The sequence below is a fragment of the Pseudophryne corroboree genome, chromosome 12 (genome assembly GCF_028390025.1).
Source record: "Pseudophryne corroboree isolate aPseCor3 chromosome 12, aPseCor3.hap2, whole genome shotgun sequence".
Lineage (NCBI taxonomy): Eukaryota > Metazoa > Chordata > Amphibia > Anura > Myobatrachidae > Pseudophryne > Pseudophryne corroboree.
Genome location: NC_086455.1, coordinates 42,476,320 through 42,501,986, shown reverse-complemented (window position 1 = coordinate 42,501,986; position 25,667 = coordinate 42,476,320). Strand labels below are relative to the sequence as shown.

Below are 25,667 nucleotides of genomic sequence, written 5' to 3'. Positions count from 1 at the left end.
CGTCTGCAATCCCGACAGCCGACATATTACTGGCATTCGGAATGCTGATACCCCCCCGTAATTCCCACTTGGTTGGTGGGTCCATGTCACCAACCGAGTGGGAATAGAACCTAGTAGACTTCACATCTACTTGCAGCCTATTACATGCGTGTACTTCATTCCCGCCAGAACAATTGGCACTTTTCAACAGTGCCGTAACTAGGCATTTTAGCGCTGTGTGCAAGAAACGACAGTGGCGCCCCCCCCCCATGTAAGACAGGGGCAGTGCGCGCCGTAGGCGCGTGAAAAATTTAGAGGGGCGTGGCTTCATGGGGAAGGGGCGTGGCCACAAAATAATAGCAATTCATACTACGGTGCACAGTAGTCTACATTATTCAAATTACGCTGCACAGTAGCGCCACTACACCAGGTAGAGCCCCTTTTATACATTACAGCAGACAGCGTCCCCCTTTTGATACATTACAGCAGACAGTCCCCCTTTTTACACATTACAGCAGACAGCGTCCCCGTTTATACACATTACGGCAGACGGTGTCCCCCTTTATACACATTGCGGCAGCCAGGCCCCCTTTTTACACATTACGGGAGCCAGGCCCCCTTTTTACACATTGCGGCAGCCAGGCCCCCTTTTTACACATTACGGCAGACAGTCCCCCTTTTTACACATTGCGGCAGCCAGTCCCCCTTTTTACACATTGCAGCAGCCAGTCCCCCTTTTTACACAATGCGGCAGCCAGTCCCCCTTTTTACACATTGCGGCAGCCAGTCCCCCTTTTTACACAATGCGGCAGCCAGGACCCCTTTTTACACAATGCGGCAGCCAGGACCCCTTTTTACACATTGCGGCAGCCAGTCCCCCTTTTTACACAATGAGGCAGCCAGGACCCCTTTTTACACAATGCGGCAGCCAGGACCCCTTTTTACACATTATGGCAGACGGTGTCCCCCTAAAAGAGAGAGAGAGAGAGAGAGAGATACTTACCTGACAGGCTCCTCGTGCTGGCAGCTCCCTCGGTGCAGGCAGTGAGATGAGAAGGAAGAGGAGGGAGGGGGAGCAGGGAGCCGCAGCAGCGCTATTTGATTGGTAGTAAGTGCCGCTGCAGCATCCCCCTCTTCATCTGTATTGGCTGCCTGGCGCTGCTGTGGATGCTGGGATGAAGGAACCGCATCCCAGCATCCATAGCAGCGCCGGGCAGCCAATACAGAAGGAGAGGGGGATGCTGCAGCGGCGCTTACTACCAATCAAATAGCGCTGCTGCGGCTCCCTGCTCCCCCTCCCTCCTCCTCCTTCTCTCCGCTGCTCGGCGCTTCTGTCTTCCCCTCCACAGCGCGGCGGCGGCGCACACAGCAGAGGCGGCATGTAATGAGTCAATTTGACTCATTACATGCCGCTGGCCGTTGCGCCCTCAGGGCAACTGCGCTGTGTGCCAAGCCCCCTTGGCACACACGTAGTTACGGCCCTGCTTTTCAAAACCGGAAGCTTTTGCATTTATCCCTTAGTCCCATACCTCTGAAACCTTTTCATTTTAACGTCAACCCCTCCCAATCATTCATTTCATATTCTCGTTAGGAGAAGATATGAAGAAGTGAAAGAACGAAAAGGGTTCGGACATTTTAATTTTTTTCATGACAGGCAGTGAAAATGTTTAAAAAAAAATTATAATAATAAACTGTAATAAACAAAAAAAACAAAAAAAACCCATGCATTGAATTCCTGATATCTGTCGCAGATTGAGTCAAACCCTGGTAAAAGATGTAGCCAGTTTAGCAAAAGAAATACATGATGTAGCCGGTGACGGGGATTCCCAGAGCTCATCCGGAACTGGACACAGTACCTCTATAAGCTCCGTGCCAAACACACCGGCTTCCATTATCTCTGCAAGGGAAGAGGTGAGACTTTCTATTATTTTTCTAAGATACTTTTTATTGTGTACCATTAGTGTTTCACAGTTATGCATATATACAGTTAGTATAGAAAGTATCTGGTTTTCTGGATGAGAGTTACATTTCCCTAATGTTCAAATCATTTGAGAAATGACATTCAAAAAATGATCCTGTTCTTCCCCGATGCAGCTCTGGCTATTATACTCATTACCGCATTGTTTAGTAGTGACCTTTTATGTTTTTGTCTGGTGTTTAGTTTTATTTTGGAGATAAAGAGTTTCTGCACAACCTACTGTATTTCATATCTAGAACTTATTGCAAAGCGCAGTTTATTTAACAAAAACATCTAAAAAGTTTCTGTAGTTTTCAATCCTTCTACAGAGGATCATACTCCAGGTTTTACCCACCTGTATAAAACATCTGCTGTCTCCTTAAAGCATTGCTTTTTGGAGCAAAGGGGAATCGTTAAGCGTCACTGAACTACGGGGGTCATTCCGAGTTGATCGCTCGCTAGCTATTTTTTTGCAGCACTGTGATCAGGTCAAAACTTGCCAAAACTGAGCATGTGTATACACCGCAATGCGCAGGCGCGTCGTACGAATACAAAGAGGATCGGTGCTGGGCGATGGATTTAACGAAGAATCCATTCGCACAGACGATTGCAAGGTGATTGACAGAAAGAGGGCGTATATGGGTGGCAACTGACCGTTTTCTGGGAGTGTTTGGAAAAACGCAGGCATGTCCAAGCGTTTGCAGGGCCGGGTGTCTGACGTCAGTTCCGGGACCAAAAAGTGTGAAGTGATCGCAGCGGCTGAGTAAGTCCAGAGCTACTCAAACTGCAAAAAACTTTTTTGTACCGCTTGGCTGCAAAAGCGTTCGCACACTTGCAAAGCTAAAATACACCCCCCCCCCCCCCCCCCCCATAGGCGGCGACTATCTGATCGCTAGCGAGCAATCAACTCTGAATGACCCCCTATGTGGCTTCCTCTCACTTTGATATTGCCCTATCAGACAAATTCAGTATTTCATGGTCTGGATGCTTACTGGCAAATTAGTGGATGAACAATTTATAATTACGTTTCCTTTGACGTAATTTCAGATTTGTGAGCTTTGTGAAAAGAGGGGAGTATTAAGTGCTGAGAGAATCATCTGATTGGCTGTGCGCAACTCTCAACTAATCAGATGTCTCAGGCTATTTCAGTGAACTAACAGTAAGAGCTGACATCCTGTTGGTGTATTTAATACTGGACAGTCCATTTAACTGTTTGCAAGTCAATGAAATCCTTCATATTGTTGGATGGATTTTCTGGAAGAATTTTGCTTGCTCAGGGTTTATTAAGACTACTTTAATAACGCTTTATAGCAGAACACAGTGTTAGACCAAGTGACACCAGTAACAGTAGAATGGACACTCATTACTGTCTAATAGGCATTTTGCAGCATAACTTCTCGTATGATCAGGGAGAGGGCCTTTTGTGAGCCCAGGGAAAAAATCTAATTAATGCATCCTGCCAACATCTAAGCGTCAATTAACTAAAAAAGAAGAAAAAGCCGATCATTGTAAAGTTTTCGATCTTACCTTTTTTGTTTTTTTGTGAGTAGATTACAGGTAAACCTCTTTGTTCATTCCCACAGTAAAAATGTAAGCTTGCCAGGAGGGGTGGCTCTTGGGCACAGAGGCATGGCTATTTCTACGTAAATTATAGTTTTCTGCTCAGTGGTGCTGGCAACACCCTGACTGTAAAGATTGTTTTATTTTATCCTTTTTTTTTTTCTTCATCCAGTGAAACCTTCAGTGTTGCATGTAGCAAATTGTCACGTGATGTTGCAAGTTTCAGAACAGAAAATAAATGATGGCTCGCTTTGTCTCATAGGCCATGTCTATGTAAAAAAAAAATTTTTTTTTTAAATATGTAAATTTGATGTGTTATTTCTTTGACTTTATTCAGTGTACTGTATTATTTAGCATTTTCTTTCATCTTGTGGTTGTCGCTGTTAATGTTACTATATACACGTACAGAATCTATTATCCGGACTTTTTGCAAGATTGGGCTCTCCAGGTATGAGTGTTGGCATTTACATAATATTAGAACAGTTGGGCGGTGCTGTTTGCCCATTGGATTTCTTTCTACTGAAGACCATTACGGCTCCCATAGAGCAAGTTGGCTTACAGTTGGTTGTTTTCTCTTTGTCTCTATTTTCTCTGCTCTATGTGACGTTACAGAGAAACGTTCACAGCTCACTTTTGTAATCTGTATTGTATACAAACTAAAGTCGAAGAGTCTATTTACTAATTGGCACTGGGCACTATGGCACAGTGGAAACCAATAGATGATCACGCAGAAAAAAAAAAGGTGCGATGACACTGTGTATATACCAAATGAGCGGAGACTACAGACAATTGATTTTGGCATTTGAGCAGAGCTTCTATGATCCTCTGCAAAATTACTTCCTGGGTAACCATGCCAATACAAGTATGTACTGGCATTATGTAGTATGTTCTGTCCTATTTCTATCATGGCAAAGCCATGATGCCACCTAGTGGCTTATAGAAGGTACAGCACACCAGTAAATTAGTGGCAGCATCTTAACATTATGTTTTTGCTGAGAACATTCTTTTTCTTTCTTTCTTTTTTTTTTTTTTTTGTGAACATTCTCATTCTATTATTATTATTATTATTATTATTTTTTACATTCATGATTTTCTTTTCTTTCTTAAAACAGATACTTAAAAGAACCCCTCAGAGAGTACTCCCATCACAGGTGCATGTTTTGATTTATTTTTCTTTTCTTTTTTTAAGATTTTTCTTTTATTATTTGATTTCAATATGATTTGGGTTTTTGTGAATCAGGAAAATCTTTAGATACAAAGTGATCAGTGTAGTGGTGGAAGAAAGAGCACAAATTAGCTGCGTATACTGGCCCGTATGCAGAATGCTATATATATCTGCGTCCGGACCGCCTCTGTTCATACTTTTTGTTTGATACGGTCACAATCATTGGTGCAAAAGATCCATCTGAAACAGGTGTAATCTCGGGTTCGGTTAGTTTTGGTGACACATAAAGTTGACCGTCATTATCTAAACACCATGTTTAAAATCTCAACAGGTACATAATATCGATACCCAGTTTGCAGCCTAATCCTATCATTTCTATTGTTGACATTTTCAAGATGTCGACATTAAATTATGGTGCCGACCTTTTGACTATCAACATTGTGCTTGTCAACATAATCACTACACACTATAATTACCCTCCCATACAGCTCTGATAGGTCACACCTCCGTCAACGCCCCCCTCAGTGAACATTGCCTTCTTGAGAACTGCATCACCCATAAGCTGGGTATACACTAGATGATATAGTGGATGATGTGCCCGATTCCGACACATCGTTCACAATATCGTCTAGTGTGCATGCACTACGTCGCTGACAATGCGCATTTTCGCATGTCATCCGTGACATCGCCTGTCAGACGTACATGCAGGTCAATACAGTGGTATCGCCAGCGAGCGCCATGCTGCTGAATGCAGCATGGCCCCCGCTCCCTCCCCCCTGCCGTTGTTCGTCGCTGCCAGCATCATCAAGTGTGTATGCACTTGTCGATGCCGGCCCCGCCGCTGAGTCCCGTCACCGCCCATATATCGCTAGGTACACATTGTCTAGTGTGTACCGAGCTATAGTTGCGAACACTTGCTTCTGGGGCATGCGCTGAGTAGAAACACACCAGATATACTCTGCAAACGGAGCTTTGTTCAGCTATGCATTATCTATGCAGAAATATTTATAGTCAGAGTCGTAACAAGGCTCAAAAGCAGCTTGTGTGGCTCAGCCCACTGAGCCCATGATGATGTGTCCATGATGTCATGACATAGTGCAAAGTGGGTGGGGCCGGCAGGTACTGTAAGTTCAGCACTGAACGGGACGTCCTGAGCAGGGTACAGCAGTGATCCAGGCTACAAGGTGCCGATCCAGGCCCCTTGGTAGCCAGCAGTAAGGGCCCTTGTGCCCTGTTTACAGTATTCTCTTTGTCTAACATAGAAGTTCCCCCACTTTCTTCTTGTGGGAAGTGCTTCTGTCCACGCGCATTGCACACCCATTTACATCATTGCATTTCGAGATGGTAATGCGTATTCCGGCTAATGTAAAATCACGCAATGGTGCCTTTCCTGCCATCGCTTTTCGGCTACCCCTTTAATTATAGCTTTTCCAATGTTTTTTTTTTAAATGCTACTTGTTTTATCCTTGTTAATGTCTGAAATACTGTAAGTGAATACATTAAGCGAAATCAAAACTGCATTTATTTAGCGTGTCACCTTTGTACATTATACAGTTTTTGTTGTACTAGCATCCATATGCATTTGCGATCTCCACTCTTGGAAGCGTATTTAAATATCTTGTACCCTAACAAAATCTCTTTTGCATGTGGCCGCTATCTGAGGCATATGGAGGATGCTAATTATTGCACCTCATGACTGCTGCAGCCATGACACAATGGGAGGTAGTCAATTACCCATGGTCAGTGACCCTGGGTAATTAAATCATTAGCCCCGATGCAGTGTGCTCCTTCCCCCGATGGCAGCATTTATAGCGGATTATGCTTTGGGAGCCACGAAAAACACATGGAATCTGGATCTTATCCATCGGCCATTACTCGCAATATCCGGTCATTTTCACTTGACGAAAACAGATTGGGAATAATTGGATACCCCCCAATGAATAATTTGATTTTCCATATAAACAAGTGTCCTTGTTTACAAATAAATATATAACAGAAAAAAATGACCATTTACTCTGACTGCATTTTTTCATCTTCGTAAATGACCCTTGGAATGTTTAGTACACAGTCAGTGAATTTCAGTAATAACCCAATCTCCAGGTCTCCATTATATTACTAGTACAGGTTGAGTATCCCATATCCAAATATTCCGAAATACGGAATATTCCGAAATACTGACTTTTCTGAGTGAGATATTGAAACCTTTGTTTTCTGATGGCTCAATGTACACAAACTTTGTTTATGTTATGCACACCAGTGCCTGCAGGAAAGTACTGGTGTCAGAACTGTTATGCACTCCAGTGTCTGCAGGAATGTACTGGTGTTTGAACTGTTATGCAAAACAAATGGACTCACAGACAAACTGGGGAATATGACATAACGTACACAGAAGGTAATAGGGTAACAAAATACACACAAAGTGAACAGAGAAGCCCAGAGGCTAAGGAACTGGGTATCTCCTTTGTATTAGAACTGCACAGATGGAAAAAGCAAGATGTTGTGTTTTAATACATAGAGAACCCGAAATGCTGTTGCTAAGGGCAACAGCAAAACCCTAAAGGGTTACCAACGGGTGTGGCAGTAAACTCCTTGGTCAGAGATGGAATGATAGACACAAGGAGAGTCTCCACAATCCTATTTCTCACTTGCAGTGCACAGGTTTTAGCTTACTGCCACTAAACTGACCCCTGACACCTAGCACAGTGAGACAGGATTAGACAGGCAAGTCTTAGAATACAGCCGCAAACTTGCTAAGTTCACAGAGTGGTAACAGAACCCCAGCAAGCTAAACGACTGACTCCAGTCTTACTGCTAGGTCTGGATTGGCAGAGTGTAATACCAAATCCCCAGGCCTATTTGCAGTAAGCAACAAACAAATACAAAGCTACACAGTACTGGCTAACGTTCATGAACTGACTAACCAACAAAGATTCAGCAGCATCTGCTTACCCTGAAAAGAGGCCTTATAAAGCAGGTGCTGTCCACGCCCCACTCAGACCTCACAGACTGTGAGCACAAAAACCAGCACCGGATCCCCTGCCGTGCACAGAGCCTATAACCACTGCACAGCAAAAGACCCGAACCGGAGTATCAGCTGCGCTCAGGTTACTCCACTAGCACTTGTCTCCCGGTTGCCATGACGACGTGGCAGCACAGGGCAGGAGACCCTAACAGTTTAATACACAAAGTTATTAAAAATATTTTATTAAATTACCTTCAGGCTGTGTATATAAGGTGTATATGAAACATAAATGAATTGTGTGAATGTAGACACACTTTGTTTAATGCACAAAGTTATAAAAAATATTGGCTAAAATGACCTTCAGGCTGTATGTATAAGGTATATATGTAACATAAATGCATTCTGTGCTTAGACTTAGGTCCCATCACCATGATATCTCATTATGGTATGCAATTATTCCAAAATACGGAAAAATCCGATATCCAAAATACCTCTGGTCCCAAGCATTTTGGATAAGGGAGACTCAACCTGTACTGTAGAATGTAAATAATTGTTAAAATACAGAGGAAAGATCATGAGGAATTTTCTAGGCATTAATAAAAATATTATTTTTATACTGCAGAAACAAATACGTGTGAGTAATACAGGAAATGAGAAAACAAATAATAAAAAATAGCAACAAATCTAAACAAAAACTGCTTTATTTTATTGAACAAAAGATAAAAAAAATAATACACCCCCCCCCCATTTTTAAGTGATTTTAAATTTGTTAGATTTGTTGCTATTTTTTTTATTATTATTTTTTTCTAATTTTTCATTTATTATGAAATTCACTGAAAAAAACCCTTGTATTATTTTTATCTTTTGTTTTAATAACATACATCACTGTGGCAGGCTATACGGAGGAGCTAGGTATTTAACATTTCCGTGGTTTGTTTCTTCAGGCTGCTGTTAATAAATAATAATTGAACAAATCACAGTATTATATGACTATGGTAGCAACCACAGTCACATGATGTAATGAGCAGAGAGACTTTGAAATGCCCCTCTGAGCTTTATTTTAAATGTGATATCTTCCCCATCATTATTCCTCCACTATCTTCACGTAACATGTTGAGAGCTACTGTATGAGCATTTATCTTGGTAGCAAACTAGTCTTTGTTAGTAGCCAGACAGTGGACCTTGCAGTTTTACATTTGTTTCGAATATTTTTGAGGTGATTAGAAGCAACTATATTATAACTTTCTCCGGCAGAGTCCACAGGTTACCCACAGGATAACAATGGGTTATGATGAAGCGACGGCGGATTTGCATCAATTGGTCAAAGTTTCCGGTCTCCCAGCATGCAACGGGCCCGTCCATATATCCCCGCCTCCTGGCTCAGGCAAATCAGTTTCTTGTTTGGTGCGGCAGGAGCCGGACCATGGTCAGAGGGCCGCTGGTTTTTAGCAGCCCTAAGCTTTCTTATTTTATTTTTATGGTCTTACTATTTTTCTGAGCAATCTTTCTAAACAGCGTCTTATACGTACATTAGAAAGAGTCGCTCCAACAACAGTCCGCCGGGTCGTGACAATGCTTACCCATGAGTACAGTGCTGTTTTGGTGGGCGTCTGTGTCGGATATACTAGCAGGTCCAGCAGACTTTACTAGGCTGTGGCTGGAGCACGGGGAGAAGGTAAGGCATCAGTTCCGCTTAGAAGGGGAATACGGACACAGCTGCAGTGTTTTGGGAGGAGACTACCAAACAGTCGCTAACAGGGCTGCCACCTCAGGTGACCAGTGCTAGGCCTTAGGGATCATATGCTCCAGGAATGGTATGAGGCCGCAATCCCTAGGGTTGATGTCAGCAGTGGGAGTCAGACGCTCTCCTGGTCGCCTCTTCCCCCGGTTCATGACCAGTTTCCTCCAAGTCTCCCGATATGAACGGTTTCCCGCTTCTGTCTCAAACACTGTACACGAAGGGGACCCAGTCGCAGCATAGACGGCTATGTGACTGGTGCGTCTGTGTTCACTGAGCGTCTGTGTTCACTATAGGTTCATGGAGCGGCAGTGTACACTAGTGGCATCTGAATCCACTCAGCATTCGCTAACGTATTGATCGGTCCTGGAAGCGAGGTGAGTCTCCCTGTATCCCACTCTACTGAGTATGGGTAATACAGCACTAAGTCTCTATCTACCTTTTTTGAGTATGAATAGTTAGATATGTGCCTATTGCATATGAGTCTGTATACATTTACTGTTGTTTCTTTCGCAATGCGTCTGAATACGGTAGATCTGTTTAAACATGATTCAGTAATATGTTCTCCTAGTTGTAGTTGATGATGTGCTCATATTGCTCATTATACTAGTGTATAACATGTGACTGACTGCTAGTGTGATTGCTAACTTTACTATATTCTGTCAGTTTTGTTCTGTTCCGATCCTCAATGCTGGTACATGGGTAGGATCAGACTGTATGTCACTTTAAAAAGCTTAAAGTGATTACAGTCACAAATTGTGTAGTACACTGTGGAAGTGTTGATTATTTATCATGTCTAAGAGCGGCAAAGGTAGGAAGATACACTCACAGCAACACCAACACTCATATAATGTTTGTCTTGCAAAGCTGTGTTATCCTCTCAGGATCTGGTTTGTGTGCAAATTGTTTTAGCTTTCACCAGGGGTTCTTGAAAAATACAAGGCAGATTCAGGTGCATATTGATCCACCTTAGGCTATGTTTGCACAGACTTTATCCAGTATAGCTGAAAGGACAATTCCTCCAACTCCTGTACCGGGGATAGGTTACACGATCAAACCTTACATGCAGCTTCCCACCTGTGGTGTATCACTTCGAGCAGCTGCCTCTCAAAAGAAACAGGCTGATAAGCCGGTGGTACTGTAAGTAAATCTTCATCCTCACAGGCTACACATGGTTCAGATGAGGATTCATCGGAGGATGAAAGCTCAATTAATTCTACTTCGGCATACGAAGAGGAGGAGGAAGGTCTCAGCTCAGTGGATATAGCAGAGTTAATTAAAGCAATGAAATCCATTCTGGGGATTGTTTAAAAAGGGGGTGGCTTCAAAGTAGATGCACATGTGATTCGATTAGTGCGAAAATCTACATTACCTTTGCCTTCAACATCATTAAATGATGTCACGGATAGGAGAGTGGATGGTTTTCTAAAAAACATTTTCTCTGACGTCCTAAGTGGATGCTGGGACTCCGTAAGGACCATGGGGAATAGCGGCTCCGCAGGAGACTGGGCACAACTAAAGAAAGCTTTAGGACTACCTGGTGTGCACTGGCTCCTCCCACCATGACCCTCCTCCAGACCCCAGTTAGAATCTTGTGCCCGGCTGAGCTGGATGCACACTAGGGGCTCTCCTGAGCTCCTAGAAAGAAAGTATACTTTAGGTTTTTTATTTTACAGTTATTTTACAGTTAGATCTGCTGGTATCAGACTCACTGCAGCGAGGGACTAAGGGGAGAAGAAGCGAACCTACCTAACTGGTGGTAGCTTGGGCTTCTAACTGGACACCATTAGCTCCAGAGGGATCGAACACAGGACCCGACCTCGATCGTTCGGTCCCGGAGCCGCGCCGCCGGCCCCCTTACAGAGCCAGAAGCAAGAAGTGTTCCGGAAAATCGGCGGCAGAAGACTTCTGTCTTCAACAAGGTAGCGCACAGCACTGCAGCTGTGCGCCATTGCTCCTCATGCACACCTCACACTCCGGTCACTGATGGGTGCAGGGCGCTGGGAGGGGCGCCCTGAGGGCAATATAATACACCTTGGCTGGCAAATCTACACCATATATAGCCAGGAAGGCTATATAGGTGTAAAAATACCCCTGCCAGAATTCCAGAAAAAGCGGGAGAAGTCCGCCGGAAAAGGGGCGGGGCCATTTTTTCTTCACAGTGCAGCTGGAAGACAGCTCCCCAGGCTCAAAGGGTTAAAAAGAGAGGGGGGGCACTAAATTTAGGCGCAATATGTGTATACAAGCAGCTATTGGGGGAAAAATCACTCAGTTATAGTGTTAATCCCTGCATTATATAGCGCTCTGGTGTGTGCTGGCATACTCTCTCTCTGTTTCCCCAAAGGACTTTGTGGGGTCCTGTCCTCAGTCAGAGCATTCCCTGTGTGTGTGCGGTGTGTCGGTACGGCTGTGTCGACATGTTGGATGAGGAAGGTTACGTGGAGGCGAAGCAGAGGCCGATAAATGGGATGTCGCCCCCTGTGGGGCCGACATCAGAGTGGATGGATAGGTGGAAGGTATTAACCGACAATGTCAACTCCTTACATAAAAGGCTGGATGACGTAACAGCTGTGGGACAGCCGGCTTCTCAGCCCGCGCCTGCCCAGGCGTCTCAAAGGCCATCAGGGGCTCAAAAAAACGCCCGTTACCTCAGATGGCAGACACAGATGTCGACACGGAGTCTGACTCCAGTGTCGACGAGATTGAGACATATACACAATCCACTAGGAACATCTGTTGCATGATCTCGGCAATGAAAAATGTGTTACACATTTCTGACATGAACCCAAGTACCACATAAAAGGGGTTTTATGTTGGGGAGAAAAAGCAGCCAGTGTTTTGTTCCCCCATCAGATGAGTGAATGAAGTGTGTAAAGAAGCGTGGGTTCCCCCGATAAGAAACTGGTAATTTCTAAAAAGTTTCTGATGGCTTACCCTTTCCCGCCAGAGGATAGGTCACGTTGGGAGATATTCCCTAGGGTGGATAAGGCGCTCACACGTTTGTCAAAAAAGGTGGCACTGCCGTCTTAGAATACGGCCACTTTGAAGGAGCCTGCTGATAAAAAGCAGGAGGCTATCCTGAAGTCTGTATATACACACTCAGGTACTATACTGAGACCTGCAATTGCCTCAGCATGAATAGTGCTGCTGCAGCGTGGCCTGATACCCTGTCAATATTAATACCCTAGACAGAGATAATATTTTGCTAACATAGAGCATTTTAAAGACGTCGTCTTATATATGAGGGATGCACAGAGGGATATTTGCCGGCTGGCATCCAGAATTAAGGCAATGTCCATTCTGCCAGGAGGGTATTAGAGACCCGGCAGTGGACAGGTGATGCTGACTTTAAAAGGCACATGGAGATTCTGCCTTATAAGGGTGAGGAATTGTTTGGAGATGGTCTCTGGGACCTCGTATCCACAGCAACAGCTGGGAAGAAAATTTTTTACCTCAGGTTTCCTCACAGCCTAAGAAAGCACAGTATTTTCAGGTACAGTCCTTTCGGCTTCAGAAAAGCAAGCGGGTCAAAGGCGCTTCCTTTCTGCACAGAGACAAGGGAAGAAGGAAAAAGCTGCACCAGACAGCCAGTTCCCAGGATCAAAAATCTTCCCCCGCTTCCTCTGAGTCCACCGCATGACGCTGGGGCTCCACAGGTGGAGACAGGTGCGGTGGGGGCGCGTCTCGGGAACTTCAGGGACCAGTGGGCTTGCCCACAGGTGGATCTCTAGGTTCTGCAAGTAGTATCACAGGGATACAAGCTGGAGTTCGAGGCGACTCCCCCTCGCCGTTACCTCACATCAGCCTTGCCTGCTGCCCTCGGAGAAAGGGAGGTAGTACTGGCGGCAATTCACAAGCTGTACTTCCAGCAGGTGAAATCAAGGTACCCCTCCTTCAACAAGGCCGGGGTTACTATTCCAAAATGTTGTGGTACCGAAACCAGACGGTTCGGTGAGACCCATTCTAAAATTGAAATCCTTGAACACTTATATACAAAGGTTCAAGTTCAAAATGGAATCGCTCAGGGCGATTATTGCAAGCCTGGAGAATTTCATGGTATCACTGGACATCAAGGATGCTTACCTGCATGTCCCTATTTACCCTCCTCACCAGGAGTACCTCAAAATTGTGCTACAGGTTTGTCATTACCAATTCCAGACGTTGCCGTTGGTCCGTCCCCGGCACGAGGGTATTTACCAAGGTAATGGCCGAAATAATGATCCTGTACTTGGACGATCTCCTTATAAAGGCGAGGTCCATGGAGCAGTTGTTCGTCGGAATAGCACTATCTCGGGAAGTGCTACAACAGCACGGCTGGATTCTGAATATTCCAAAGTCGCAGCTGGTTCCTACAACGCGTCTACTGTTCCTGGGTATGGTTCTGGACACAGTACAAGAAAAAAGGTTTTCTCCCGGAGGAGAAGTCCAAGGAGTTGTCGTCTCTAGACAGAGACCTCCTAATACAAATACAGGTGTCGGTGCATCAATGCACGCGAGCCCTGGGAAACATGGTAGCTTCTTACGAAGAAAATCCATTCGGCAGGTTCCATGCAAGGATCTTCCAGTGGGATCTGTTGGACAAGTGGTCCGGGTCGCATCTTCAGATGCATCGGCGGATAACCCTGTCTCCAAGGGCCAGGGTGTCGCTGTTGTGGTGGCTGCAGAGTGCTCATCTTCTAGAGGGCCGCAGATTCGGCATACAGGACTGGGTCCTGGTGACCACGGATGCCAGCCTTCGAGGCTGGGGGGCAGTCACACAGGGAAGAAACTTCCAAGGACTATGGACAAGTCAGGAGACTTCCCTACACATAAATATTCTGGAACTAAGGGCCATTTACAATGCCCTAAGTCAGGCTAGACCCCTGCTTCAACACCGGCCGGTGCTGATCCAGTCAGACAACATCACGGCGGTCGCTCATGTAAACCGACAGGGCGGCACAAGAAGCAGGATGGCGATGGCAGAAGCCACAAGGATTCTCCGATGGGCGGAAAATCATGTGTTTGCACTGTCAGCAGTGTTCATTCCCGGAGTGGACAACTGGGAAGCAGACTTTCTCAGCAGACACGACCTCCACCCGGGAGAGTGGGGACTTCATCCAGAAGTCTTCCAAATGATTGTACACCGTTGGGAAAGGCCACAGGTGGACATGATGGCGTCCCGCCTCAACAAAAAGCTAAAAAGATATTGCGCCAGGTCAAGGGACCCTGAGGCGATAGCTGTGGACGCTCTGGTAACACCGTGGGTGTACCAGTCGGTGTATGTGTTCCTTTCTCTGCCTCTCATACCCAGGGTAATGAGAATAATAAGAAGGAGAGGAGTAAGAACTATACTCATTGTTCCGGATTGGCCAAGAAGAGCTTGGTACCCAGAACTCCAAAAAATGATCTCAGAGGACCCATGGCCTCTGCCGCTCAGACAGGACCCGCTGCAGCAGGGGGCCTGTCTGTTCCAAGACGTACCGCGGCTGCGTTTGACGGCATGGCGGTTGAACGCCGGATCCTGAAGGAAAAGGGCATTCCGGAGGAAGTTATCCCTACGCTAATTAAAGCTAGGAAAGAAGTGAGCGCAAACCATTATCACCGCATATGGCGGAAATATGTTGCGTGCTGTGAGGCCAGGAAGGCCCCAACGGAGGAATTTCAGCTAGGTCGATTTCTGCACTTCCTACAGTCAGGGGTGACTATGGGCCTAAAATTGGGTTCCATTAAGGTCCAGATTTCGGCTCTATCGATTTTCTTCCAAAATAGAACTGGCTTCACTGCCTGAAGTTCAGACTTTTGTTAGGGGAGTGCTGCATAGTCAGCCCCCGTTTGTGCCTCCAGTGGCACCGTGTGATCTCAACGTGGTGTTGGATTTCCTGAAGTCGCATTGGGTTGAGCCACTTAAATCCGTGGAGCTAAAATACCTCACGTGGAAAGTGGTCATGCTGTTGGCCTTGGCGTCGGCCAGGCGTGTATCAGAATTGGCGGCTTTATCATGCAAAAGCCCTTATCTGATTTTTTTTATATGGATAGGGCGGAATTGAGGACTCGTTCCCAATTCCTTCTTAAGGTGGTATCAGTGTTTCATGTGAACCAACCTATTGTGGTGCCTGCGGCTACTTGGGACTTGGAGGATTCCAAGTTACTGTACGTAGTCAGGGCCCTGAAAAATATATGTTTCCAGGACGGCTGGAGTCGGGAAAACTGACTCGCTATTTATCCTGTATGCACCCAACAAGCTCGGTGCTCCTGCTTCTAAGCAGGCTATTGCTCGCTGGATCTGTAGCACGATTCAACTTGCACATTCTGCGGCTGGACTGCCGCACCCTAAATCTGTAAAAGCCCATTCCACGAGGAAAGGGGCTCTTCTTGGGCGGCTGCCCGAGGGGTCTCGGCTTGACAATTTTGCCGAGCTGTTACTTGGTCGGGTTCAAACACTTTTGCAAGAGTCTACAAGTTTGATACCCTGGCTGAGGAGGACCTAGAGTTTGCTCATTCGGTGCTGCAGAGTCATCCGCACTCTCCCGCCCGTTTGGGAGCTTTGGTATAATCCCCATGGTCCTTACGGAGTCCCAGCATCCACTTAGGACGTCAGAGAAAATAAGATTTTACTCACCGGTAAATCTATTTCTCGTAGTCCGTAGTGGATGCTGGGCGCCCATCCCAAGTGCGGATTGTCTGCAATACTTGTATATAGTTATTGCCTAACTAAAGGGTTATTGTTGAGCCATCTGTTGAGAGGCTCAGTTATATTTCATACTGTTAACTGGGTATAGTATCACGAGTTATACGGTGTGATTGGTGTGGCTGGTATGAGTCTTACCCAGGATTCAAAATCCTTCCTTATTGTGTCAGCTCTTCCGGGCACAGTATCCTAACTGAGGTCTGGAGGAGGGTCATGGTGGGAGGAGCCAGTGCACACCAGGTAGTCCTAAAGCTTTCTTTAGCTGTGCCCAGTCTCCTGCGGAGCCGCTTTTCCTCATGGTCCTTACGGAGTCCCAGCATCCACTACGGACTACGAGAAATAGATTTACCGGTGAGTAAAATCTTATTTTTTCCCTGTCTGGGGCAGTCATAATACCAGCCATGGCTTCAGTTTGGATGGCAAAGGCAGTGGCTGCCTGGGCTGATGCATTGGAGGGCGATTTTTCAATAGCATCTAGAGCGCAAAAATCTCATATAGCACATATAAAACAGGCTGCAATGTTCTTGGTAGAAGCAGCATTGGATATGGGTACTATTGCCTCCAGGGCATCAGTTTCAACAATAGCTGCTCGTAGAGTAGTTTCCTACGTACGTGGAAAGCTGATTCAGAATCTAAGAAGGTTTGGGAATCTTTGCCCTTTTCTGGAGATATTCTTTGTGTTAAAGAATTGACAAATATTTTGGAGTCAGAAGTAGACTCCAAGAATGTAAAGTTTCCTTCCACATACAATTTCAAACCTAAAGTTCTGGCTTTTCGGCCCTTTCGGTCTAAAGGAAAAGCTAAAGGTAAAAGTGATAGCAGGCAGTCCCAATACAACAAGTCTGGTAAGACTAAAAAGCATTGGGCTACCACAGGATAGGTTGGTAAGACAGATAAGCCATCAGCCTGATGGTGCGGGCCTCCACCTGGGGGATCCCAGGGTGGGGGACCGACTTCTTCAATTTGCACAGATCTGGCAGCAGTCTACAACAGATGCCTGGGTGCAGGAAGCGGTATTTCTAGGTTATGCTTTTGCCTTCAAGAAGCACCCTCCTCAAAGGTTTTTTTTTTTTTTTGTACCAGCCCGTCTCGGGTACAGATGAAGGCCAGGGCTTTGCAAGAGGCATTTCAGAAATTGCTTCAGTCAGGAGTAGCCATTCCAGTTCCTCATGCACAACGAGGACAGGGGTTTTACTTCAACCTGTTTTTAGTTCAGAAGCCAAATGGGTAATTTTGGCCCATTCTCAATCTCAAAGTGCTGAACAAATACATTTGGGTACCTCGGTTTCACATGGAGACTTTACTTTCCATCATTTTGGCCATGGAGCCAGGGGATTATATGGTATCCCTGGATATACAGGATACTTACCTACATGTTCCTATAGCACTGTCCCATCAGTGCTATCTCAGGTTCGCTATCCTCCAACAGCATTTTAAGTTCCAGGCCCTACCTTTTGGGTTAGCCACAGCCCCCAGAGTATTTACCAAGATTATGGTGGTAATGGCAGCTTATCTCTGCCAGCAGGGGATAAGAATTTTTCCATACCCTGATGATCTTTTAATCCTGACACAGTCGCAGGAATTGCTCCTATGTCATTTGCAACAGACAATAACGTGTCTGCAGAAACACGGGTGGCTCATAAATTGGGCAAAATCGTCTCTGGTTCTGTCACAGCGGATGTCTCACTTGGGAGCTGTACTGGATTCAAGTCTTCAGAGAGCAATGTTACCTCTGAACAAGATATCCAAGGTTCAGTCTAGGATTCAGGACTTGCTACACAGTCAAAAGGTATCCATTCACGCAGCAATGCGTGTGATGGGTTTGATGGTGTCAACATTCGACATGGTAGAGTATGCACAATTCCACTCGAGGCCTCTTGCCAAATGGAATGGGTTGCATCAGACGATAAAAACACAGACTATGGTTCTTACGATAGAAGTAAGAAGGTCATTAGCCTGGTGGCTAAAGACATCCCATCTGGACAAGGGGAGACCCTTTTGGATATCAGATTGGGAAATTCTGATGACAGATGCCAGTCTCCAGGGCAGGGGAGCAGTGTCAGGAAGGTTGTGTTTCCAGGGTCAATGGACCAAGGAAGAAGGTTGCCTGCCAATAAATATATTGGAACTTCGGGCCATATACATGGCACTGTTTCAGGCAAAGGACATTCTTTGGGGAAAACCAGTCCAGATCCGCTCGGACAATGCAACGGCAGTAGCGTACCTCAACCATCAGGGAGGAACTTGCAGCCGAAAAGCGATGAAGGAGGTAAGTCACATACTAAAGTGGGCAGAACTTCATCATCCAGCTTTGTCCGTAGTGTTAGTTCCTGGAGTCCTAAACTGGGAAGCAGACTTTTTCAGTCGACACGCATTCAGGCACGTGAATGGGCTCTACACCCGGAGGTTTTCCAGACTCTAGTAGACAAGTGGGGGTTGCCAGAGAGAGATCTCATGGCGTCCTGTCTGAACAACAAAGTTCTCGCATACGGGTCAAGAACAAAGGATCCCAGAGCGATCTTTGTGGATGCCCTGTCGGTGAGATGGGACTTTCATCTGGCTTATGTGTTTCCTCCAATCACCCTATTAACCAGGGTGGGGAGAAAGATAAAGCAAGGGAAAGGTGCCGTGATACTAATAGCTTCGGCTTTCCCCAGAAGGCATCGGTACACAGATCTGCAGAGACTGTCGATGGATGCTCCACTTCTGCTCCCTCAACGTCCAGATCTACTGATGCAGGGTCCTTGTTATCACAGATATCTGGATCGACTGTCTTTGACGGCGTGGCTTATGAAACCTCTATCCTGAAGTCAAGAGGATTCTCACAACAGGTAATTCAAACTATGCTCAGAGCAAGGAAACCTTCCTCAGCTCGCATTTATCGCTGAATATGGCAAACCTATATTTATTGGTGCAGTGAACGGAAAATGGACCCTAAGTCTTTCAGAGTTTCCAGGGTCTTAGCATTCCTTCAGACAGGAATGGATAAAGGTTTGAATGTGGCTTCCTTGAGAGTGCAAGTGTCAGCATTGACTGTATGGTTCCAAAAGAAAATTGCCAACTTACAGGATGTGCGTACTTTTTTCCAGGGAATGCTGCGTATTCAACCTCTGTTTGTTCCTCCTACAGTGTCTTGGGACTTACAGTAAGTCTAGTCCTGAAAGCCCTTCAAATTGCCTCATTTGAACCACTTAATAAAGTGGATCTTAAATAGTTGACAGCTAAAGTTCTCTTTCTACTGGCTATGGCGTCAGCTAGAAGAGTATCAGATTTAGGGGCAATGTCATGTCGTTCCCTATTTCTGATTTTTTTAAAATCCAGATAAAGCAGTTCTCAGGACTAGATCTGCGTATCTTCCGAAGGTGGTGTCTAAATTCCACCTTAATGAAGAAATTGTTGTCCCGGCTTTCCAGGTACCGGGCCTTTCTGCGGGAGATGTATCGCTGGAAGTGGTCCGTGCATTAAGGATCTACGTGGATCGTACCAGTGCCATCAGAAAGACCGATCTCTTTTCATTCTCTACAGATTTCTCAAGAGAGGATTGCCTGCTGATAAGCAGACACTGGCAAGATGGCTTCGGATGACGATTTCAGAAGCATACTCTCAAGCTGATCTCTCTGTTCCGGCTAATGTCTCTGCTCACTCTACTCGTAAGGTAGGTCCATCATGGGCAGCACAACGTGGTGCTTCAGCAGAACAGATATGTAAGGCAGCCACATGGTCTTCCATTAACACATTCATTAGACATTATGCCATGGATACCTTTGCCTCTCATGACGCTGAATTCGGGCGAAGGATTCTCCTGTCCAATCAGGAGTGTCCACACCACTAAATTGCTTTGGGAAATCCCATTGTTATCCTGTGGATAACCTGTGGACCCTGCCGGAGAAATATACGTTATGGTAAGAACTTACCGTTGATAACGGTATTTCTCCTAAGTCCACAGGGATCCCACCCTGATGCACCTGATTTGAGGATCCTTTTACTCACTAACCTCTTACTTCTTGTACGGAAGGGTGTGCATGTGTGTTCTTATCACCTGATTAGGGCTCTCTATGATGCTCCTGCCTTGAGCTTTGGAATACAACTGATTTGACTGAGCCAGGAGGCAGGGATATATGGGCGGGCCCGTTGCATGCTGGGAGGCCGGAAAGCTTTGACCGATTGGTGCAAATCCGCTATTGCTTCATCATATCCCATTGTTATCCTGTGGATCCTGTGGACTTAGGAGAAATACCGTTATCAACAGTAAATTCTTACCATAACGTATATATTCTGTTGGACATATTTGAGAATAAGGTTAGTAATCTGACTGTTATTTCACATGATTACATCCATCCATCCATCAATCATCCCATATGAGAGTATCATCATATAGATATACTTGAGGTGTCTACCAAATTGGAAATACCCCTGGGTATTAAGAGACAAACATACAAATTTATGATACAATGCAGTAGCAAAAGCATGAATTTCATAATATGGAAGTAACGTGTCCTGCTATTTAGAGTACGGAAAATACTCTTATCGTTTTCCTTTGAATAACTCTGCAGTGCGAAGCTAGAACAAGATTGACTAGTGCATTTTACCTTCACGTTTTCCTTCCTTTTAAAGCTTGTTCATCATATCCCAGAGGCAAGTCTAAATTACCAGAAAGTCCCACCAGGCATAACAGCATTTAAAGATTTTGATCAAAACATGAATGATAATCGTGATGACGATCCCTCCAAGAGACGAGCAAGAAACAGAGAGGAGGTGGACATACTGTTTTTTGTTTTGTTTTGTACTGTGTATGCCTCATACGGGTTTATGTAACAGGTTGCAAGTTGTGTGAAGCAGGGCAGTTTTGATGAGGTCGGCTGCAGATTTAAAGCGTCAATAAATTAAAAGGCAAAACAGGTTGTTTTTTTCTTTTTGGATTATTGCTGTTTTAAATCCGCAGCCGAGCTTGCACCATATTCCATAAAACCCACAGGTGTGTGCTAGAATATAGGTTATAGATTATAAATAAAGTGATAAATATACAACTACAAACCTATTTCTCAGGGTGAGATGACCCATAAACAATTCATTTCTGAAGTTCCTGGAGTAAGACCAAACTAATATCATGCGTCCATCAGTGATGTTTTGGCAAAATGCATCTGGTGGGCTTTGGGTTGTTCAGTGGAATACGTCAGTGGTTTCCAAACCCGGTCCTCAAGACACCCTAACAGTCCAGGTGTTAAGGATATCCATGCATGAGCGCAGATGGTTAAAATCAAATTTACTGAGGTACTAATTAAGTCACCTATGCCAGAGCATGGTTATCCTTAAAACCTGGACTGTTAGGATACCTTGAGGACTGAGTTTTGGAACCTCTGCTCTACGGTATGCCTATGGATGAAATGTAAACCTCAATTTGTTTATTATTAATATTATTTATATATGAATGTTTTGCTTTTTTATTGCATGTACATTTTTTGGCAACGTCCCATAAAAAGAATTGAGCCTGTGAACACAGTTATAATGTCTGTATCAGGAGACTACTGGTCACAATACCGGCGCTGGGATCCCGGCATCTGAAAACCCCGCCGGTTGGCATGCCGACCAACAGGGACTATTCCCACTCGTGGGTGTCCACAACACCCATAGAGTGGGAACAGAATCTGTGGCGAGCCGCCGAGCCCGCAAGGGGCTTCGTTGCGCTCGCTTCCTCCTTGCCGGCTATCTAACAGCCGGGATCCCAGCATCTGTGCTGTGACCGCCGGTCACACATACCCAACCTGTCTGTATAGCCATAATTGTGCAAATGCTTGGACAAAGCTTATTGTATAATATTGGGCACACTAGGTTATGTCACTATGGCGATTTGGTAAATCTTTTTTCTTAGAAACACAACAGTTGATGCGACAAACTGAGTTCACACAGCAACCTACTGTGATTAAATTACTGAAACACTGCTCCCTCTTCAGTTTTGCACTATGCGTTCTCCATGGGTAGACTGTCTCTACTGACTGCGTTGTTGGGGTGCTATAAGTCTTTGAAAAGCCTCAGTTTGATAAAATCTTACATTTGGGTGTAGTATGAGTTGCCGGCGGCCGTTTACCCCGGCGGCCAGCATACCGGCGCCGGTATCCCGACCGCCGGCTTGCCGACAGCGGGGCGAGCGCAAATGATCCCCTTGTGGGCTCGCTGCGCTTGCCACGCTGCGGGCACGGTGGCACGCTACGCCAAAAAGCTACGCGAGCCACGCTATCTATTCTCCCTACAGGGGGTTCGTGGACACCCAAAATGGAGAAAAGGTGTCGGTATGCTGGTTGTCGGAATTCCGGCACCGGTATACTGTGCGTTGGGATCCCAACAACCGGTATACTGAATACCACCCCTTACATTTATTGGGTTAAATGTTAGCAAAGTAAAATGTACATTTTCTCTATTTTGTTTTCTAAAACTGAACATTTGTGTTTGTATTATATAAAAGTATAACAAGCCGGTATTCTTTACATAATGTAGAAGTACAAGTGTACATTGGGGGTAATTCAATTGTTTGAAAAGTCGGTTGGGTGTCTGTTTTTTCCTGTCTATTAGATAGGAAAAAACAGACTCCCAGCTGACTTTTCAAACAATTGAATATCCTCCATTGTGTCACAAAACACAAGTTTACACATCTCATAAATTATAAAACCCTTCTCTTTTTTATATTACAGGTGATATTTGACAACCTCATGCTGAATCCTGTATCCCATTTATCACATGCAATATGTGCAAATACTGAAGTACTCACTGAAAAAATGAAGTAGGTTATAGTTTATATTTTTCCGATCATCAATATTCTGTTACTAATCTTTTTGTTGTTGTTAATGCGTTCAGTATTGAGTCTGACATATATTCTTTCTTCAAGAATTTTATTTTTGAATAAAGAAAAAAGTTGGGAGGAAATTGAGACAAAAGTTAACTCTGAAAATGAAGTGCCAATTCTCAAAACATCTAACAAGGTATATATAGAGTTTGTAATGTCTAATGTGGGTGTATGTATGGAGATATATATATATATATATATATATATGTATATGTATGTATGTATATGTATGTATGTGTGTGTATATGTGTGTATATATATATATATATATATATATATATATATATATATTCTCTGTGACAATCTTATAATAGTCCAGGAGGGGAGGGGGGCAGTTTGAGGTGCTGTTACCAGGGTTTCTATGCCATCTTATAATAGTCCGGGAGGGGAGGGGAGGGGGGCGGTTTGAGGTGCTGTTACCAGGGTTTCTATGCCATCTTATAATAGTCCGGGAGGGGAGGGGGGCGGTTTGAGGTGCTGTTTCCAGGGTTTCTATGCCATCTTATAATAGTCCGGGAGGGGAGGGGGGCGGTTTGAGGTGCTGTTACCAGGGTTTCTATGCCATCTTATAAAGTTATAATAGTCCGGGAGGGGAGGGGGCAGTTTGAGGTGCTGTTACCAGGTTTTCTATGCCATCTTATAATAGTCCGGGAGGGGGCAGTTTGAGGTGCTGTTACCAGGGTTTCTATGCCATCTTATAATAGTCCGGGAGGGGAGGGCGGGGCGGGCAGTTTGAGGTGCAGTTACCAGGGTTTCTATGCCTTTGCAATGGTAACTTGCGCAGCGAAACCTACAGGAGTTAAAGCCACTGTAAAATGTTTTTTTTATTTTTGTGAATAAAACTGTCTAACTTTGTAATTTCTCGTGTTTCTTAAGGAAATCAGTTCTATTTTGAAAGAGTTGCGCAGAGTTCAGAAACAGCTGGAAGGTAGGTACTCCTATTTGATCTGTGGTTAGCATTATTAATTTGTATTGATTCTCTTATCTAGCAATCAGTCCTCACATTTCTTTCCAGCTGTATATACTGAGGCCCTCATTCTGAGTCAGACGGATCTGCAGCAGCTTTTCGGTCTGGCCTCTCAGTCTCGCTTGTTATACCAGGGCCACAACTAGGGGTGGGGCTGGGGGCCAACGTGCCCTGGACGCCGAATTTGAGGGGGTGCCGAGACAATCGGAGACAAAAATCGGGAAACCTGTGAAGGGCATGCCATTGTGGGGGTAGGCTTGTGACCTGGCTCTGTGCCTGCGCTGCTGGACTAATCATATAATCTAATAGTGTTGGTCCCTTCTATGCCCTACAGTCATGCTTCTGAATGCAGAAGGCCTGGAACACCCACTGTCAATGTCTTGACCATTGTATATTCCTTCAGGACTTACACCAGTCCCATGCTAGGTGCAGAATATCCAGCAGAGTATGGCGTCCTATGACTGCGATTCTGCGCCAGTGTCCGACTACACACCCACAACACTCCCATGACACTGAACAGTTCTATGCATCTGCATAGTCTCCTCCCAGTCACCGCTCAGAAATGTCTGACTCATTCCACACTGCGGCCGCCAGAGATTCGGGGGGTCATTCCGAGTTGATCGATCGCTAGCAACTTTTTGCAGCGCTGCGATCAGGTTAAATATCGGCAAAACTGCGTATGCACCGCAATGCGCAGGCGCGTCGTATGGGTACAAAGAGGATCGGTGCTGGGCAATGGATTTAACGAAGAATCCATTCGCACAGTCGATCGCAAGGTGATTGACAGAAAGAGGGCTTTTATGGGTGTCAACTGACCGTTTTTTGGGAGTGTTTGGAAAAACGCAGGCGTGTCCAAGCGTTTGCAGGGCGGGTGTCTGACGTCAATTCCGGGACCTAAAAGACTGAAGTGATCGCAGCGGCTGAGTAAGTCCAGAGCTAACAACAAGAACTAGGAAAAAAGATCTGCACTCTCAAATTTCATATTAAGAAATAGTAAAGTGAAATAAATCACTTATAATAACCCCAATACAAAAATTAAAGATTTAATGTACATTAATCTTGGGGGTGCTACCTAAGACAACCAATTAGCAACACATGATATGGAAGAAAGAGAATGGGGTTGTACTGGTAAGGTGCACCTTACCAGTACAACCCCATTCTCTTTTTTTCCATATCATAAGTCCAGAGCTACTCAGAAACTGCAACAAACTTTTTTGTGCCGTCGGCTGCAAAAGCGTTTGCACACTTGCAAAGCGAAAATACACTCCCACGTGGGCGGCGACTATCTGATCTCAGCGCTGCAAAAAGTTGCTAGCGAGCAATCAACTCGGAATGACCCCCTCAGCTCAGTCGCTCCTGCATACCTGTGCAGCTATGGCATATGATGATTACACAGACTTTTAAGTATTTTAAAATTTGCTTCAGGGGCAAAAACAGGATTTTTTTAGTGGTAATTTGTTTCCAGAGAGAGGGAGTGGAGCCAAGCATGGGAGGTGGAGACAGAGGTGTCAGTAAATACCAGATCCGTTGGCATATACTGGTAAGATGCGACCACTCCAGGCTGGACTTTCCTTGACATGGTTGCATCTGATGCGACCAGTCAGGAACACCCACTTCCAGCAGCTGCCACTCTCAGAGGGACCTCCTGGCACTCCTGCTTCCTAGTTCCCTCTGCCAGTTTCTGCCATGGAGCCGATCACTGCTGCAGCCCAGCGGCACTCCCCACCCAGCAGCAGCAGAGAATAGAAATGTAATACAAGCAGCCCTTACCTTGCTGTGTACACCCGGCGGCTGCTCCTCTCCTCTCTGGAATATGAAGTTGTGGTGTTCTGAT

The 25,667-nt window shown here is 45.2% G+C and overlaps 1 protein-coding gene across 9 annotated transcripts in view; it reads left to right on the top strand.

Moving 5' to 3' along the window:
* CEP170B (centrosomal protein 170B) overlaps positions 1 to 25,667 on the top strand; it is a 102,883-nt gene that overhangs the window by 68,872 nt on the left and 8,344 nt on the right. For 5 of the 9 annotated variants that reach the window (XM_063947408.1, XM_063947405.1, XM_063947407.1 and 2 more), the window contains exons 15-20: positions 1,731 to 1,890; positions 4,609 to 4,647; positions 20,643 to 20,783; positions 22,715 to 22,803; positions 22,909 to 23,002; positions 23,743 to 23,794. In XM_063947408.1, the coding sequence (XP_063803478.1) occupies positions 1,731 to 1,890; positions 4,609 to 4,647; positions 20,643 to 20,783; positions 22,715 to 22,803; positions 22,909 to 23,002; positions 23,743 to 23,794 (575 nt within the window). The remainder of the gene's footprint in view (positions 1 to 1,730; positions 1,891 to 4,608; positions 4,648 to 20,642; positions 20,784 to 22,714; positions 22,804 to 22,908; positions 23,003 to 23,742; positions 23,795 to 25,667) is intronic. The other 4 variants (XM_063947411.1, XM_063947410.1, XM_063947409.1 and 1 more) reach the window with 1 other exon arrangement.